The sequence below is a fragment of the Dendrobates tinctorius genome, unplaced genomic scaffold (genome assembly GCF_039654945.1).
Source record: "Dendrobates tinctorius isolate UK_male_01 unplaced genomic scaffold, ASM3965494v1 ptg000093l, whole genome shotgun sequence".
NCBI classification, from domain to species: Eukaryota; Metazoa; Chordata; class Amphibia; order Anura; family Dendrobatidae; genus Dendrobates; species Dendrobates tinctorius.
In genome coordinates, this window is record NW_027361761.1 from 18,061,091 (window position 1) to 18,074,276 (window position 13,186).

General features: G+C 43.8%; 1 protein-coding gene across 1 annotated transcript in view; it reads left to right on the top strand.

Annotated features, from left to right (window-relative positions):
• Nucleotides 1-13,186, top strand: part of LOC141098587 (cytochrome P450 2K1-like) — a 139,006-nt gene that overhangs the window by 26,087 nt on the left and 99,733 nt on the right. The window contains exon 4 of the mRNA XM_073586498.1: nt 10,510-10,659. Coding sequence (XP_073442599.1) covers nt 10,510-10,659 — 150 coding nt within the window. The remainder of the gene's footprint in view (nt 1-10,509; nt 10,660-13,186) is intronic.

A 13,186-nucleotide genomic window follows, 5' to 3' on the forward strand; every position in this document is an offset into this window, starting at 1 on the left:
CAAATGACCCGGCTCATCAAATACTCTATGAAAGGTCTCCAAAAATAGAGATAACTGTGACACCACAGGATCATCTCATTCCCACAACAGATTTACCCACGCCAGAGCCTCCCCCTCTAGGTAAGAAACAATACATGCCACCTTAGCCCGATCGGTGGGGTATTGCTGAGGTAGAAGTGGAGGCGGCATTGGTTCAAAAATCCCCTGCAAAGTTTGGGATCACCACTGTACCTGGGCAGCTTTCCCAAGCAAGGCGAGGCATGGGGACTGATGCCGAATCTCGAGTTCCAAACGGAACTGGGGCCGTGGCTGCGGACTGGAGACTATTCAGCCTATCATCCACAGAGGCCATGTAACTTAACATATGGAACTGTGTGTCCCACTGTAGTGTGAGCTCCTGTTGCACACCAGCAAGCTGTGACATGTTAACTGGATCAGAGGACTGTAAAGAAGTCAAGCGAGTATCTATGGACTTCATGAAGGACATGAAACAATTCTGATTCTCATGCAGGAATGCTAACTCCTTTTGAACCGGAAGGGAGGTACCTGTGGGATCCATGGCCTGAGTATACTGTCACGAATCCTAGAGTGGACCCACTGGCTTGCGGAACCAACCGACTCCGGGCGAGCTGACCAAGTAGAACCGACCCCTATACTGGGAGCGTTAGGGGCAGGCCCAGGGGGAAAGCACCACAAGAGCTAGTACCTGAGAGCAAGAGGAGACAGTAAGGACTGGGAGTGCGTAAGGGACTTGAAGCAAGAGTGGGTGAGCAAGACCAGGAAAGCCGAGGACACAAGGCAGGAACAGAACTAGGATCTCCGGGAACGGGACCAGGACTGGGCAGAGCGGAGGCTGAAGGTGTTCTGAGATCAGGGCAGGACAGAGCGCACACTGGGAGGTGAACCGGGCTGTGCACTGGGCAGAGCGTACACTGGGAAGCACTCCAGGCAGAGGACACACTGGGAAGCATACAGGGCTGAGGTCAGGGCAGAGCACACGCTGGAAAGCGTACAAGGCTGAGGACAGGGCAGAGGAGACTAGAGTGCAGGAATGTCAGTATTGACATCAAACAGTACCACCAGCACACACAGGCGATACTCAGGTGCTTACCCTGGACAGAAGGCAGTCTGACATACTCAGTGGTGGCCGCAATGACAGGATGGAGCTTCCAGCTCACGACCCTCCCCCAGAATGCCATGCAGAAGGAGTGCGCCGCCGGGACCCTCTGCGCATACATGGACAATGTAACCCTGGAGGTATCAGAAAAGCATGGAGCAGACCCCATCCAGCAATATGGCGGGAACCCAGGTAAGTATCATGAGACCAGGTGGGTGTAACAGTTATATTGTGCCGTACATCACAGACATGCAGTAATGCAGTCACAATGAGGGGTACAACCTCACCCACAACTGTGCCTCTGACCAGCAGCATCTGCTGGTCTGCAGCTCACAGATGTGGCAAGGATTGGATAACCTTGGCCTTTTTTGACACTGCAAAAGATGAGCCAACTCAAGTAATCTTCCAACTTTGCAAAAAAAATAACTGAGTCGAGGTAAAAAGTGCAATAATTTGACTATTACATGAATGAACCTTCACATATGCAATCAACATGCTTCACTGTGGGAATCCCCCTGCGCAAACATGAGGACCAGCGGACCTCAACAACCATCAGTCGCCACATTAATTGCATCCGCTGCTTCTTCCTCCTCTTCTGTTATCGTGACAACTATTGAGATGCAGGTCTTCAACAGCAGAACCTTAGGTTCTTTACCTGCTCTAGTCACACTGGCTGAGAGGCTGCCTTCAGCAAGAAAGGGGACATGTCTGCTGTTTTTGACTGATCTCAGAGTACGATCACACCACAAGTTTCTCCATCCACAGTAACATCTCCGCCTGCACTTCTCTCATTGTCCAGCAGTTTGTCTAGTTCACCCTACTCCACCCTCTCACAGCACTGCAGCCAGCCCATGGTTCCTCAGTTGTGATCACGAGATTGTTTCCTCCTACGCATGACAAAGCTAAGAGGTTGAACTCCATCATCTCCAATTTTCTTGCCACAGAAATGTTGCCTTTCTGCCTGATAGATACAGATGGTTTCCAAAAGTTGTTGGCCGTCCCAGTCCCTCAGTACCAATAACCTAGTTGCCATTACTTTTCTAATAAAGCTGTGCCTGTGCAACACCAGCATGCCATGGACAACATCACCCTATCCTTGCCAAAATCTCTGTCTGCCTGGGTGCATTTCACCACAGACACTTGGACGAGTAAACATGGCCAAGGGCATTACATCTCACTGGGCACTGGGTGACTCTGGTAGCTGTGGGGACAGGCACTGCTCCACAAGTCTTGGAATCCCCAAGGCTTGCAGGACAAACCTCTACATTTAACACTTCCTCCACTGCTTCTGCCTCCTCTATCACCTCTAGGGCCTCCACCTGCCCCCTCAGCCTCTGCCTTTACGAGACACGCGTTCCAACAGTGGAGAGAGAATCCACACCACTTCCCTACTGCTCAGTCAGGGCTCACTGCAGTTAGGCAGTTTTAAAATTGATATGCCTTGGAGATTGCAGTCATACAGCAGATATTTGTGGACAGCTCTCCAGGCTTAGTTTGATTAATGGCTGTCTCCGCTGAACCTGCATCCAGGGAAGGCAGTGTCCAATAGCAGTGCGAACCTGGTGGCGGTCTTACGGTGAGGCAAGCTCACACACGTGAATTGCATGGCTCATGTCCTCAACCTGGTGGTACTGCGTTTTCTCAGCCACTATCCTGGCCTGGGTGAACTGCTCCAGAAAGCACAAAAGATGTGTGCTCATTTCTGCCATTTGCAACCCTCTGCTCATCGATTTGCATCATTACAGAGGTCTTTGTCCATGCCAGTTAACAGGTTGATATGCAATGTGCTGACACGGTGGAATTCCAGTCTGCACATGCTTCAGCGAATGTGGCAGCAGTAACAAACCCTGATGCAATATGTCATGTCGTACAGCCTGGACCAATGTAGTATGGACATGGCGCATATCACGTTTACAGAATGGGCACAGATTAACCCCGGAGCCTTTTTCCGATTTTTCATTTTCGTTTTTTCTCCCCTTCTTTCCAGAGCCATAACTTTTTTATTTTTCCTTCAATATGGCCATGTGAGGGCTTATTTTTTTCAGAATGAGTTGTACTTTTGAACTGGTTTTACCATGTCGTGTACTTGAAAACGGGAAAAAAATTTCAAGTGTGGTGAAATTGCAAAAAAAAGTGCCATCCCACACTGTTTTTTTGCTTGGCTTTGTTGTTTTTTGTTCACTAAATGCTAAAACTAACCTGCCATTATGATTCTCCATGTCATTATGAGTTCATAGACACCAAAGATGTCTATGTTCTCTTTTATCTAAGTGGTGAAAAAAAATTCCAAAGTTTGCTAAAAACAAAAAAAAATTGCACAATTTTCTGAGACCCGTAGTGTCTCCATTTTTCGTGATCTGGGGTCGGGTGAGGGCTTGTTTTTGGTGTGCCGGGCTGAAGTTTTTAATGATACCACTTTTGTGCAAATACGTTCCTTTGATCGCCTGTTATTGCATTTTAATTCAATGTTGCAGCGACCAAAAAAACATAATTCTGTCATTTTGAATTTTTTTTCTCACTACGCTGTTTAGCAATCACGTTAATGCTTTTTTTATTGATAGATCGGGCGATTCTGAATGCAGCGATACCTAATACAGTTGTGGCCAAAAGTATTAACACCCCTGCAATTCTGTCAGATAATACTCAGTTTCTTCCTGGAAATGATTGCAAACACAAATTCTTTGGTATTATTATCTTCATTTAATTTGTCTTAAATGAAAAAACACAAAAAGAATTGTCCTAAAGCCAAATTGGATATAATTCCACACCAAACATAAAAAAGAGGGTGGACAAAAGTATTGACACCCCTGCAATTCTGTCAGATAATACTCAGTTTCTTCCTGAAAATGATTGCAAACACAAATTCTTTGGTATTATTATCTTCATTTAATTTGTCTTAAATGAAAAAACACAAAAAGAATTGTCCTAAAGCCAAATTGGATATAATTCCACACCAAACATAAAAAAGAGGGTGGACAAAAGTATTGGCACTGTTCGAAAAATCATGTGATGCTTCTCTAATTTGTGTAATTAACAGCACCTGTATCTTACCTGTGGCACCTAACAGGTGTTGGCAATAACTAAATCACACTTGCAGCCAGTTGACATGGATTAAAGTTGACTCAACCTCTGTCCTGTGTCCTTGTGTGTACCACATTGAGCATGGAGAAAAGAAAGAAGACCAAAGAACTGTCTGAGGACTTGAGAAACCAAATTGTGAGGAAGCATGAGCAATCTCAAGGCTACAAGTCCATCTCCAAAGACCTGAATGTTTCTGTGTCTACCATGCACAGTGTCATCAAGAAGTTTAAAGCCCATGGCACTGTGGCTAACCTCCCTAGATGTGGACGGAAAAGAAAAATTGACAAGAGATTTCAACGCAAGATTGTGAGGATGTTGGATAAAGAACCTCGACTAACATCCAAACAAGTTCAAGCTGCCCTGCAGTCCGAGGGTACAACAGTGTCAACCCGTACTATCCGTCGGCGTCTGAATGAAAATGGACTGTATGGTAGGAGACCCGGGAAGACCCAACTTCTTACCTCGAGACATAAAAAAGCCAGGCTGGAGTTTGCCAAAACTTACCTGAAAAAGCCTAAAATGTTTTGGAAGAATGTTCTCTGGTCAGATGAGACAAAAGTAGAGCTTTTTGGGCAAAGGCATCAACATAGAGCTTACAGGAGAAAAAAAGAGGCATTCAAAGAAAAGTACACGGTCCCTACAGTCAAACATGGCGGAGGTTCCCTGATGTTTTGGGGTTGCTTTGCTGCCTCTTGCACAGGACTGCTTGACCGTGTGCATGGCATTATGAAGTCTGAAGACTACCAACAAATTTTGCAGCATAATGTAGGGCCCAGTGTGAGAAAGCTGGGTCTACCTCAGAGGTCATGGGTCTTCCAGCAGGACAATGACCCAAAACACACTTCAAAAAGCACTAGAAAATGGTTTGAGAGAAAGCACTGGAGACTTCTAAGGTGGCCAGCAATGAGTCCAGACCTGAATCCCATAGAACACCTGTGGAGAGATCTAAAAATGGCAGTTTGGAGAAGGCACCCTTCAAATATCAGGGACCTGGAGCAGTTTGCCAAAGAAGAAAGGTCTAAAATTCCAGCAGAGCATTGTAAGAAACTCATTGATGGTTACCGGAAGCGGTTGGTCGCAGTTATTTTGGCTAAAGGTTGTGCAACCAAGTATTAGGCTGAGGGTGCCAATACTTTCGTCTGGCCCATTTTTGAAGTTTTGTGTGAAATGATCAATGCTTTGCTTTTTGCTTCATTCTCTTTTTGTGTTTTTTCACTTAAGACAAATTAAATGAAGATAATAATACCAAAGAATTTGTGTTTGCAATCATTTTCAGGAAGAAACTGAGTATTATCTGACAGAATTGCAAGGGTGTCAATACTTTTGGCCACAACTGTATGTGTATGTATGATTTCTTTTTATTGTTTTATTTTGATTGGGGTGAAAGGGGGGTGATTTGAACTTTTATTTTTCAACATTTTTTTTTACTTTTGGCATGCTTCAATAGCCCCCATAGGAGGCTAGAACCATGTACAACTTGATCGGCTCTACTACATATGGGCGATGAGCAGATTGCCTATATGTAGCAGATTTACTATATTGCTTTGCGCGCCGGACATTGAGCGGCGCTCAGAGCAATGTGCCTGCAACAACCATAGAGGTCTCTATGAGACCTCTAGTTGTCAGGGCAACATGTTGCCGACCCCCGATCACGTGACGGGGGTCAGCGATGTCAGCGGCTCGGAAGCGCTAGTTAAATGCCGGCTGTCAGTTTTGAAAGCGGGATTTAACTAGTTAATAGGCTTGGGCGGATGGCGATTCCGCTCATGCCTATTGCATGCACATGTCAGCTGTACTACTCCTTTATCGGTAAGTGACCTCTGCACCCTTCTGCACAGTTTCAAAATGGCTACTAAGACGATTAGCGCTGATGACGCCATCACCAGCATCACTATTCCAGTCATCTATATGCTGGAGAAGACTATGAATAGCCTGAATAGCCTGTGGGAGAAGATGGTGATCCCAGAAGAAGAGGAGGAAGCAGAGGAGAATGCGGAAGGGATAACATTGTCTCCAAGTTCAAGACTGTCATCAAACAGGCTGGTGCCAAGGGAGGGTGGATTACTGTGATAGAGGGGGGCTGATGATATCAAACTGTTGTTGAAGGTGCACAATCTGAGGATCAAATGGAGGAGGAAGAGGTGATGTGCAAGCAACTGTCGGATGAAGAGGATAATCCTCCCCTCTCTGTTTTTCGTGGTTGGCGGGAGGGGATGGAGGAAACAAACTCATTGTTACCCAGCCACCATCACAACATGGGCTTTGACCTCATGGTATAGCCTGACATATGAGTGTTTCACTATCTACAACATGATCCCTGTATAGTTATGATTGATTAGGAATAATGCTGACTACTGAGTTGCCACTTTATTAGATCCACATTATAAAACCAAATTTTGCCAGATGATTCCCACCTTAGAAAAGAACATGTGAATGCTGGAGTATCGAAACACGCTTTTGCACAATTTTAAGGGAGCTTTTCCCAGAGTCAGCAGTGAAGAACACAGTTCACATGGCAGCTGTAGACTTCCAACCTCCTGCCTGTCAATTTGTCAACACCAAAACATTAGCAGCAGCAGCAGTGGTGGAAGTGGAAGAAGTAATTTCTTTGACCCTTTTCTTTAGACCACCTCTTGCACCAGCACAACAGAGTCCAAGTCTTACATGTGGTGAATAAATGGACAGGAGAGGTCTTCAGCGCTGCTGGTGGTGTCCTGACGGATAGGTGCATCCGGCTGTCCCCTGAAATTGTAGACTGCCTAACTTTCATGAAGATGAACAAGTCATTGATCTCCAAGGACTTTTACACCCCAATCGCAGACTGTACAGACTAGGTGTTATTGCATTTCTTAGTGTGATGCAATAATGTTATGTAACTGCACTCTGTGATATCTTTAGTGTGATTTCGGTGCTTGTTTTGGCTGCTGCTGCTGATGTTAACACAATTTTTTGGCCCTTGCATCTGTTGTGAGGTGCACCTTTCCACTCACTGATTGTTTGAGTGCATGGACAATGCGGTCTTTCACATGCAGGTGGAGGGCAGGGATGGCTTTTCTAGAAAAGAAGTGCCGACTGGGTAGGTCATAGCGTGGGACAGCGTAGGCCATGAGCTCTCGGAATGCTGCGCTTTCAACCAAACGGGAGAGCATCATCTCCAATGAGATCAGTTTGGCAATGTAGGCGTTCAAAGCCAGTGTACGCGGATGAGAGGATGAGTACTTTCTTCTCCTACTCAGAGTCTCTGCTAGGGTGAGCTGGACTTGAGAGCTGCATATGGTGGAACTAGCGGTGGACATGGCAGACTGAGAGGTGGTTGATGATGGTGATGGTGGTGGTGATGGCCTAGATGCAGTCTTTTGTGGGGAAAACATAGAGATTCCCTGACTGCTTTGGCCTTGCGACGACACCTCAACATTTCTTGCGAGCAGGGCCCTCATTCCTCTTGGTATTTGTTATAATCTATGTGATTATTGTTATGCTGTAATGTCTATTGTCTGTACAAATCCCCTCTGAAATGTAAAGTGCTGCGGAATATGTTGGCGTTATAGAAATAAAATTTATTATTATTATTATTTCTTGCTGGTGGTGTGCTAACCGGTGGGCTTACAGTGGGGGAGGTGATGTAGCGTTGCTGGCTACCTTCAGTCGGAGCAGGTTCAATTGAAAGCTGTAAATGCTGTCCGAGACCCCAACACCTCATGCATGGCTGATTGCTGCAGTGCTATGCTGAAATCTATAATGTGGGTGAATTGAGGCCACTTTCCTGGTGCCTGTCCCTCATTTGAAGTGTTCTGACAGCATTTGGGGCCGTTATACATGCATTTGTTTTTGCCTGCCATTGAGGTGAATGGCATTCGCTAATGTTCGGCAAATATTCTACAAATTAATTAGCGAATATTGCAAATTCGACGAATGTAATCCGAACTGAACATTGAAGTATTTGCTCATCACTAGTCCTTATCCCTCCCTCTCTTCCATCTGTCACAAGATTAGATGAACAAAATAAGATTACTCATTCGAAAAAAAAAGTTTCATAAACTGGTCAAGACAGTTGCAAATATACATGAAAGTGATAATTCCACGGCAGATTGGAATAAGGCTTTTATGCTTCCCATTAATAGAAATGCAAGCGTGAGAAATTAGAATAATCTTTGGAGACAGTGAGGTTTAGGGAAGAGTCAGATGGCTGTGTTCTTTAACTTTAATGGGAAAAGCAATGGAATGCTTAGACTGATTCTCTTGGCCAAGCATGACAGCTGAATAGAAGTACATGCTGTCACATTTGTGTAAGGAGATAGACTGGACCGCGGATACCTGCATGCCGGGTCTGGAACTAGGGAGGTTGCATCCTCTGTTCCTGGGGGAAGCCTGAGTGAGGAGCATCTTCCCCTGCTGCAAGAGGGAAGGAGAAGAGAGACAGAGCTTCCTGCTGACAAGAGGGGTCAGGGAGAACCTAGAGAGAGCACGCAGCCACGGGAGTATAAGAAGGAAAAGTGCACAAAAGATGAGAGTTTGGTGCCAGGTCAGAGTAGTGGGGAGAGCAGTGTGCTCCACTCCCCATCTTGACACGGAGTACTGGCGCTGTGACAGGCTGTGCTGCAGTTGACCAGAAGGACAGGGACTGCTGCGGTGAGGGAAGCAGTATGCCCAGCAGCAATTCAGAGCAGGGCCGTGCAGAGCCGTGCACACAGAGCAGAGCTGAGCTGGGTGTTCCAGCAGCCACAGAGAGGAGTGCTTCAGCCGGGAGCACCAGCAGCGTGCAACCAGTGCCTGTCGTTGCCCACCGCCAACAGTGGGGACCAGAGAGAAGGATACGTGCATTGTAAGCCCGGTGGCTGCCAGAAAGCAAGGCGCAGAATGCTCCGTGTCCATGAGTACTACACATGTGCCCCTTAAGAGTGACAGGGGACAGGACAGATACTTGCACCCTGACTGTGCCAGTAAACACCTGCTGAGCCATGTTGGGCTCGTACCATGACTGATATTACCGTCAGCCACTTTGGGCCCGCTTGACTGAGACTGTCAGGAGAGTTGTTCAAGAGCCACGTCGGGCTTAGACAGTACTGTGGCCAGTAACCTTGTAGGCATCTACAGTATATGGACTAGGGGCAGTAGAAGGTACCGGAGACTAACCACTGTTACCAGAAGAAGGGGTATTGTTTGCTTGCTGGACCCCATTAATGAGGACACCGCGTCAGACAATGCCAGAGCCATTGAGTTTGCGGCAGGAGCTGCAGTTTAAGGACTACTTGACATCCGTGCAATTGAACCACTGTTATTTTGAACCACAGTTCTTCACCTTTAAGAATATCCTTTGATTAACTGTACTGTTTGTCTCCCCTCAAACAAAAAAGTTCCAGCAACAAACATCCAAATCAGATTGTTGAATAGACGTTAAAACTTCATCTTTGTTGCAATGCCTTTAAAAACATTCTGTTAAAATTATAAATCCAGGGGATTACGCGTTTCGAACAAAAAATGTTCTTAGTCATAGCCATGTTTGTCTCCCCTGTATAACCCTTTGTCTCCCTACATCCTTTTCCATTCATGCAGTTTAACCCTTTACCTCCCTGCATGGAGTATTCCTCCGTTAATAAACCTGTTAATCCTTGCTCTGCTGCCTGCTTACCATCACTGTATCCCACGTTCCTGCTCTTAGTACCCTTACACTTGAGTAGGAGGACTGATGGCCAGCCTGAGTATTGTGTTGCGATCCCCGTCTGAGTTATACAGCCATCTGACTCTTCACATATAATGGAAAATCCCTTGACTGCCAAATCAATTCACACCTACTCAACTAGACCTCACATCTACTCAAAGATCTTTTCTGTCAGGTTGGTGCAAGAACCTACATGATGATTTGTGGCCTGATCAATTGGCATGTGTTTGTTCTCTGGTTTTATTCCTTTCTCATTTCTTGATCTACTGTTTACTTTACGTTCTTGTTCAACTAGTAATATTACAGTGACTTACTTTCCGTGTCAACTCATACTTGCTAACTTCTGCCAAAAATGTAAATTTATTGACCAGAGAGAAAGGAAACATATTTCACTGTAGGGTAAACATTTATTGGGTCTGTAAGAGATATAATATAGAAATGCTGCACACCTTAAGTCACTAAAATAGGACTTTCTTAAAAATTGTCTCATTTTAACTAGACACTGGTTTGTTAATCATGGCAAAATATTTTGCAACACATTAGAAATTTGGCCTTTTGAGTCTTTAAAGTGTTATGAGTTAACCAGTAGATATAAAGTATTGGTTGCCATCTTGCTTCTCTCATTTTCCCTTCTTATGTAATGTGTCCTCAGGAATTATTTTTGGTTCCATGGATAACTGGAGAGTAATGAGACGGTTTACTCTGTCAACACTTCGAGATTTTGGAATGGGGAAGGAAACCATCGAAAACAAAATTTCTGAAGAATCAGATTTTTTGGTGCAAAAGTTCAGATCTTACAAAGGTTGGTGAATGGCTCCTTTACACTTTGTTTGTGTATAACTTCAAGAAAAGAACTTACTATGTCATCAACCTATCAGAGAAAATATTTCTGAAGGTCCACAAAAAACAGAGCCCTATTAGCCTTGAGTGGTTAGTAGAGATGAACAAATTTCTTAAAAGTCTGTGATTCAATTCACTCAAATTTGGCAAATTCAGAGATTATATTTGTTCCAAATTGAAACTGTCATGATTGCTGTTAGGACAGGGAAAAGAAAAATCTTTATCCTCTCCTTTCCTCAACTGTTCTGCCGTCTCTGCCAAAGCTCCAAACCTCTTTGCACCGGGCACAAAAGCCACTCCACTCCAGCGCCGAGGCCAGTCTGATAAATGTGATTGGTCTTACATGGTCACAGGGTCGGGGTGAAGTGATGCACATCATAATATGAACATATGAAGCTGTAATGGTGACACCACCCATGGAAAAAAAGAAAACCCAAATGAAATATAGCAGCAGGAAGAACAGATGAAAGGGGATAAAAGTTTCAATAATTTTAACTTTTTCCTGATCCTCAATAGAATCTAATCTTTTTTTTTTGGATTCACATGTATCAAATCTCCAAATTGTCAGATTCTGGCATATCCAAATTTTTGTGGAAATTCATAGCCAATCATAATTCATATCACCTATCATAAGCCTAAGGCTGTTTTTAACCCCTTTCTGACATTTGCTGCTGCATCCCCATGCTGTACGAGCGGTCAGCCGGCAAAGAATGTTAGTCCCATATTCCGACAAAGGAAAAAAAGTTAAAAAAAGATTTAAAATAATTGTAAAAATATTTTATAAAATATCAAAAATAATTATAACAAAATCAAAAGATATTGTATCTATAAATAAATATTTGTATGAAAAAATATCAGCAATAAAAGTACACTTTTTTGGTTTTGCCTCGTCCGCAACAACTCGATCTATAAAACTGTCTCACTACTTGACTCCTTTAGTGAACACGATAAAAAAATAAATAAAAACTAGCCAAAAACAATGCTTTATCATACCGCGGAATAAAAAGTGGAAAAAAAGGCGATCAAAAAGACCGATATAACTAAACATGATACCGCTGAAAACGTCATCTTGTCCATCAAAAAGCAAACCGCCATACAGCTCCATCAGCATAAGAATAAAGTAGTTATAGCTCTCAGAATAAAGCAATGCAAAAATAATTATTTTTTCTATTAAATAGTTTTTATTTTGTAAAAGTGCCAAAACATAAACAAATTATATAAATGAGGTATCGCTGTAATTGTACTGGCCCGAAGAGAAATACTGCCTTATCAAGTTTGCCACACACGGAACAGCATAAACCCCCCAAAAAATAAATTCCTGAATTGATGGTTTTTGTTCATTCTGCCTCCCAAAAATGGGAATAGAAAGCAATAAAAAAAAGTCATGTGCGAAAATGGTACCAATAAAACCGACAACACATCCCACAAAAAACAAGCCATGACATGCCTCTGTGGGCCAAAAAATATAGCTCTCAAAATGTGATGATGCAAAAACTATTTTTTTTAAAATAAAAAGAGTCTTAGTGACAGCAGCCAAACATAAAAACCCGATATAAATCTGGTATCACTCTATTCGCACAGACCCAAAGAATAAAGTCATCTAATCACTTATTCTGCATGAGGAACAGCGTAAAAAATAAGTAAAACCAATTCTTCACCTGCTGTTGATTTTTTCATTCTGCTACTCCAAGATCACAGTAAGGCTTGGCGCGCATTTATCCTGCACTCTGCACTGAGTGCTTGCACCGGGATTTCCATGTAAATCTCTGAAATATGTGATTCAGATGATACTTCTGGCAGAAGATTCCCTATAATGAGACAGATGAAGGCACTGTGGATGCCGTCTGACCTGAACAGAGGCCAGATGGATTCCAAAGTACCTCTGCTGCCTTATATAATGAATGGATCCCCCAGGGTTTCATCTGAATCTCGTCACTCAGAGATTTAGGTGGAAACTCCAAAATTAAGTGGTCAGTGTAGAGCGAAAAATGAATGTGATCCCTAACGTTATGTAAAATGTTCCCAATAAAAACTTCCAACTCAACCCACAAATAAAGCAAGTCTCCACTCAGATCTGTCATCTGTTAATGGAAATATAAGGGGCTTTCATGTTACTGGTAGTACAAAGGCTTTGGAAAAGTGAAATGGCTCCTCTCACGCCAAAACAAATTCGGCAAATTCTGCGCTCCCAAATCCAAATGCCTCCCCTCCCTTCTATGCCCCACAGCGTGCCTAAACCACATATATCATCCACGTTTGGTATTTCTGAAACAATGAAAACTTGCCTAACTTACGGATGCATGTCTCCAGAAGCACAAGCTGGGCATAACGTATTGGTGACTGCAGTGTACTGGCCACTACAGTGTACTGGTCACTAAAATGGCAGTTTGCAATTTTCACTCAGCAACATTCATTGCTGCTTGTTTCTGGAAAATACCCAAGGGGTCAAAATCATCACTATACCTGTAGATAAATTCCCAACAGTGATG